The sequence below is a fragment of the Mandrillus leucophaeus genome, unplaced genomic scaffold, assembly GCF_000951045.1.
Source record: "Mandrillus leucophaeus isolate KB7577 unplaced genomic scaffold, Mleu.le_1.0 Scaffold161, whole genome shotgun sequence".
NCBI lineage: Eukaryota > Metazoa > Chordata > Mammalia > Primates > Cercopithecidae > Mandrillus > Mandrillus leucophaeus.
The window spans coordinates 831,776-837,943 of record NW_012101599.1 but is presented as its reverse complement, the minus strand read 5'-3'; the positions used below and the strand labels follow the sequence as shown (position 1 = coordinate 837,943).

Here is a 6,168-nt window from a genome sequence, read left to right as displayed (position 1 = left end):
CGCCACCTTGCCCGGCTAGTTTTTTGTATTTTTTAGTGGAGACAGGGTTTCACTGTGTTAGCCAGGATGGTCTCGATCTCCTGACTTTGTGATCCGCCCGTCTCGGCCTCCCAAAGTGCTGGGATTACAGGCTTCAGCCACCGCGCCCGGCAAAAACTAAAATTTTTACCAAGAAAACGGTTAAATTATGGACCATCCATTTGATGGAATATTAGGTTGCCATTTAAAATTCATGGCTTTGGGCAGGCTGCGGGGGCTCATACCTGTAATCCCAGCACTATGGGAGGCCAAAGCAGGCAGATTGCTTGAGCTCAGGAGTTCAAGACCAGCCTGTACAATACAGTAATAGTGAAACCCTATCTACAAAAAAATACATGAGCCTGTAGTTCCAGGAGGACACATTGCTTCGGGAGGCTGAGGTGGGAGGATTGCTTGAGCCCAGGAGGTCAAGGCTGCAGTAAGCAGTGCTTGTACCATTGCATTCCAGCCTGGGCAACAGAACAAGACACTGTCTCAAAAAAAATAAAAAATAAAACCCCACAGTTTTGACATAAGAAAATGCTCACAACTAATGTAACATTTAAAAAATAATGGTATGTATAATATGAGATTTGAGATAAATTTAGGAGAAACTGTTAGATTTCAAATATCTTTCTCTTTAAGAATGTGGTACTTGTTTCTCTTATTTGGAATATCTCTTATATTTCTCAACGTAATGTTATAGTTTTCTTGAAAAAGACCTAAAAATTTTATATTAACTGTGTTTCTAGGATTACTTATTTTTCTATTGCAAATGGAAATGCTTTTCATTATATTTTTAAGATGTTATTGACTTTTTTGTGGGGGGTGGAGAAGAAGTCTCGCTCTGTTGCCCAGGTTGGTGTGCAATGGCACAATCTCGGCTCACTGCAACCTCTGCCTCCCAGGTTCAAGAGATTCTCCTGCCTCCCAAGTAGCTGGGATTACAGGCACCTGCCAACACATCCTGCTAATTTTTGTATTTTTAGTAGAGACAGGGTTTCACCATGTTGGGCAGGCTGGTCTCGAACTCCTGACCTCAGGTGATCGCCTGCCTCGGCCTCCCAAAATGCTGGGATTACAGGAGTGAGTCACCATGCCCAGCTGGTGTTACTGATTTTTAAACAGCCTTCCTCTTACAGTTTCTAGAATTCTTTCTATTCTTCTACTGTATTTGATGTGGTTCTAGACATCAGTTTAACAGGCATGAGGAAGAAATAAAAGACGTAGGAATTCCAGGAAATCGTGTTTCATTAATAAAAATGTGAAATTTGTAATAATAATAGCACATAAAGCCACATATGTTATAAATGCGTTTTTTAAAGTATAATTATCAATCTGTCTATCTACAGAGAAATAAGCCTGGAAGGAAATGCCCAAAAATACTAATTGTATTCTAGTGACTCTCGGTTCTATCAGACCTTCTTTTTATAGAATATTTTATAATGCCATTAACCTCCTTGAAATGAAAGCCACTGATGTTTTGCCTAAACAAGTGACTTTTAAAAAATCAATATATGCCCTAGCTTAATGTAAATAATAAATAAAAGGAAAGTAGTTTATAATGTTTTGAAAAAATTATATTTAAGAATATAAGCTCACACGGCACAATTACACGAGAAAATCCCAATGCCCCACAAATTCCCAAAACAATCCCAAGGCGAGGTACTGTCACCTTTGAGTATCACTGCGCTTAAAAAAAGAGGCCCAGGGAGTGAGATTCTTATTTTTTTGTTTGCTTTTCTATAGAGTATTTTTTCTCCTTTAAATGAATGCATACTGCTTTTATATTCAAAAATCTAGTGTTGGGGTAGATGTCTCAGGACTGTGATGTGTTCGATACAAGGGAGGAGAAAGTCCCCAGGAAGACAGCTTACCTCGAATGAGTACGCCTTCCCAATTCCATCGCCTGCTCCAGTGATCACTGCGAAAAGCAGAAATGTTTTTAAATGACAGAATTCATCTTTAAACTTCTCTTTCTCACTGGCTACGTTTTCTCGCAAGCCTGGTCTCCAGGACAGTCAGTGCTCCAAAGGCGCATCCCTTTGCTCTCCAGCCCACGCCCTTGAAGCCCCTCGCTAAACATTCAGGTGAAAGGGTGGGTGGGTTGGTTGGTTGGTTGGTTGGTTGGTTGGTTGGTTGGTTTTTTGGAGGGATTGGCGAGACTCTGGAAAACATGTTCCAGAATGAAACAGAGAGCCGCAGCCAGGGAACATTTCCTGCAGGCCCCATGAGGATGCAGACACTGTGAGCCTTCACCCCGCAAGGGCAGGCGGTGTTCCCCATTATCTCTCTGCCCAGGCACTCGTCTGTCATTGTAAGGACATTTCAAGGTTCCTTCTAAAAGCAGAGCTGTGCCCCCTTCTCACCCCCACCCCACAGCAGCAATTAAAGGCCTGTGGAAGGTAGGGAATTTAGCAAAGAGGAAAATACAAAAAAGCAAAAAGAAAATGCAGTGAAATGAAGAAACCTGAAGAATTTATACTCAACAGAACTATCTGTTAATATACAACAATCAAATAGGTCTTCTAGTCCTTTTATATCAACATTACAGACATATTTAATGATTGAGTTCTAGGATACGCCTCATTCGTGAGAACATCACAATTTCAAAATTCACTACAATTCAGCATATCGTAAAACTTACAATGTATCCTTGCAACAACAATTAAAGGGCTTGCTTTCAAACAGTGTGAACAAAAGATACATTCAGCTCACTAGAGAGTGAGTGCAGGCCAAGCTCTACAAGCTTCACGGGCCACACTGACAGAAGCACTCTGGCTTTAATAATTACTAATGATGTGTCTGTTCATTTTGGAACCTCTAGGAGGCTCCATGCACACCGTCTGCAGCTCCGGGTGCAGAAACTATGCTCAGGGCCATCTTGGGCCTCACCTTCCCTTCCCTGTGGGAAATCTTCAGTTCACCCAATACAGGGCCTGCACGACAGGCAAGATGATACCATCAATGATAACAACGGATAACGGTCACACACTTACTTCTTGCCATGTACTGCTTCTAGTGTTTTAGATGCATCATCTCATTTAATATTCAAAACAAACCTAAAATGCAGGGACCATCATTATCCTTAGTTTGTAAATGAGGAAGCCAAGGGGGAAAAGTTCGTAAATGATTACACGAGGATTTGAACCCAGGCTGTCTGACTTTGGGGCCCCAGGTCTATGAATATACACCAAGAAAAGAATTAGGAAATCCAGCACAGAGTTCAGGGTACTCCATCTGAGGAATTAAAATTTTAGCCTCTAGTACTTGGGTTTCTTTTTTGTCCCCTACTTGAAATATATTATCTCCTTGATATCTGCCTCTGCCCAAACATATTTTACTCCTGCTAGAGGTAACTCACTCCATCTTGACTCATAAGAACAGGTTAAGATCATGTTTTTACTTTGAGTCACCAAATGCTCTAAGTCTCTGGACCCATCTGAACTTCTTTTAGAATGTGGGTTCTTAGTAGGGCTTTCCCTACACAAACGACAGCAGTGATGCAGAGTGCTACGTCCACTCACACGTGGGCATCTGAATCTGTGTGGAGTCGGGTATTTAAGTCCAGAACACACAGGTCAGGCTGCTGTGCAAGTTCACTGCAGACAGCATAATGCCCCGAGAGGACACACACACACACACACACACACACACACACACACACACACACACATCCCAAATGTAAGAAGCAGCAGTCAAAAATCCATTCGTCATCCTAAACAATTTCTCACATGGTAATTTTTTAAATTTCCATTGCTAAGTTTTTAAGGTTGCCAGGTTTAGCAAATAAGGATACAGAATGCCCACTTAAATTTGAAATTCAGGTAAATTATGAATGGTTTAATATGTGTCCTATGCAATATGTGAGTTATAAAATACTAAAAAAGTGTTCCTTTCTTCTGGAATTTAAATTTAACTGGATGTCCTCTATTTTATCTGGCAGCCCTATAAGGATATCAGAATCTTTCCTGTTTCACCTGGATAATATCTCTAACGTCACTTAATCATTTTTGTCATTGGATGCTTTTTTTATGTTTATTTTTTGGTGTCCAAATTTGAAATATAAGCCCCTGCAAAGACCTTAGCATTTCACTCAAGGAGATGCTGAAGCCACAGCCTCATGCTCTTCACCTCAACCTCAGTCACAGGGCTGAAGTTCTGCATGGGCGTTCCAGTAGATAAATCCCATGGGGAGGCAGCATTTGATTGACACCAGCCAGATTCCCTTCCATACCATCCTGAAAACGGCTCCACAGAGATACGTGTTGCCTTGATTTTGTAATACCTTCATTGCTTAAAAACACTTGGATCCTTTTTTTAAATACAGTGAATTAAAATTATTTGGATTCCAAAATTTGGAAACACCTTCTAGTAAAATGAAAACACCCAGGCTTTTTGTAAATCTGGAGATGAGGATGTGGAAATTTCTGCATTATTTATTATTTGCATCAGCAGGAAACTCCCAAAAGAAGAAAACTCATCTAGTGGGGTCAGGAGGACAAGTGCTTAGCAAGGGCTGGGTAGCCTTCTTCCCTAGCGTTCCCTTAATGCCCTACGGCTTGTGTTGCAGACCATTCTAATTTCACTCACACTTTCTAATCCCTCCAATTAAAATTACCCAAAGGAATTACTTCTTTGCTCTCAAAGAGAAAAGATGCAATATCCCTTTTGAGATATAAATAATAAGGCTGGGTGTGGTGGCTCATGCCTGTCATCCCAGCAGTTTGGGAGTCCAAGGCGAGTGAATCACGAAGTCAAGAGTTCGAGACCAGCCTGGTCAATGGGGTGAAACCCTATCTCTACTAAAAATACAAAATGTTGGCCGGGTGCGGTGGCTCACACCTGTAATTTCAGCACTTTGAAAGGCCAAAGTGAGCGAATCATGAGGTCAGGAGTTCGAGATCAGCCTGGCCAACATGGCAGAACCCTGTTTCTACTAAAAATACAAAAATTAGCCGGCTGTGGTAGTGTGTGCCTGTAATCCCAGCTACGCGAGAGGCTGAGGCAGGAGAATTGCTTGAACCCAGGAGGCAGAGGTTGCAGTGAGCAGAGATTGTGCCACTGCACTCCAGCCCGGGCAACAGAGTGAGACACTGTCTCAAAAAAAAAAACAAAAACAAAAAAACCAAAAAAAAAACACTAGCCAGGTGTGGTGACAGGTGCCTATAATATAATCCCAGCTACTTGGGAGGCTGAGGCAGGAGAATTGCTTAAACCTGGGAAGTGGAGGTTGCAGTGAGCCAAGATCGCGCCATTGCACTCCAGCCCAGGCAACAGAGCAAGACTCTGTCTCAAAAATAATAATGATAGTAATAAGCAGGAACAACAGCAGCAAAAAAAAATCACGAAATAGAACGCTCTTACCTGCCCACTGTCCCATTGACCGCAAGAAAGGCTTTGGCAAAACTTTCCAGTAATTCAGTAAAATACATCTGGAGAATCTCATGCACTTCACCAGGCAGGCCAGGCACACCAGCAGCCCTGTGAGGATGAAGAACTGTTCCAGAACGTCCCCCATGGCTGCACTGAACAGACTGTTTCGGCCCTGGCCGTGGCCCTCTGTGCGTGTCTCCTGGGACCGCGCTGCTCTGGAGACCTCCAGATCCTCTTCCCAGAGTCACTGGGTCTGTTCCATCAAGTCAGGGGCATCTAGATTAAAGTAACTTCTGTACAGAATCCTCTGATTCACAGGCCTTTGAATGAGGCTTTTGTTACTGTGGAGGAGCTGGTGAAAAAGTAACAGGTGGAGATGAAGGGAAGAAAACAAAGCCTGGACAGATGTAAAATGGCAGCCCATGGTTCCCTCACTGAATTTGGAAACTTAAAAAGGATGCGGAATCCGAGGCATTCATTCATGTATTTCGCACTGTGTGTTGGCTGCCTACCAGGTGATCCCCTCTTGAAGGCATTAGGAAGATTATAGTGACCACATAGGATCTCTGTGGTTGGGAGCTTAGATTCTGGTAGCGGGGACAGATGATGAGCAGATAAATAAGATAATCAGGCTGGGCAGTGGCTCACGCCTGTAATCCCAACATTTTGGGAAGCCGAGGCAGGTGGGTCACATGAGGTCAAGAGTTCGAGACCTGCCTGGCGACATGGTGAAACCTCATCTCTACTTAAAATACAAAATTAGCCAGGCCTGGT

General features: G+C 42.7%; 1 protein-coding gene across 3 annotated transcripts in view; it reads right to left on the bottom strand.

The window, feature by feature from the left end:
• The window catches only part of HSD17B3 (hydroxysteroid (17-beta) dehydrogenase 3), a 67,605-nt gene extending 61,986 nt beyond the window's left edge, over positions 1 to 5,619 (bottom strand). For all 3 annotated transcript variants that reach the window (XM_011976004.1, XM_011976006.1, XM_011976005.1), the window contains exons 1-2: positions 5,386 to 5,619; positions 1,896 to 1,942 (exon numbers count right to left, since the gene is read on the bottom strand). In XM_011976004.1, the coding sequence (XP_011831394.1) occupies positions 1,896 to 1,942; positions 5,386 to 5,539 (201 nt within the window). In that variant the 5' untranslated portion in view covers positions 5,540 to 5,619. The remainder of the gene's footprint in view (positions 1 to 1,895; positions 1,943 to 5,385) is intronic.
• Positions 5,620 to 6,168: the final 549 nt, after the last annotated feature.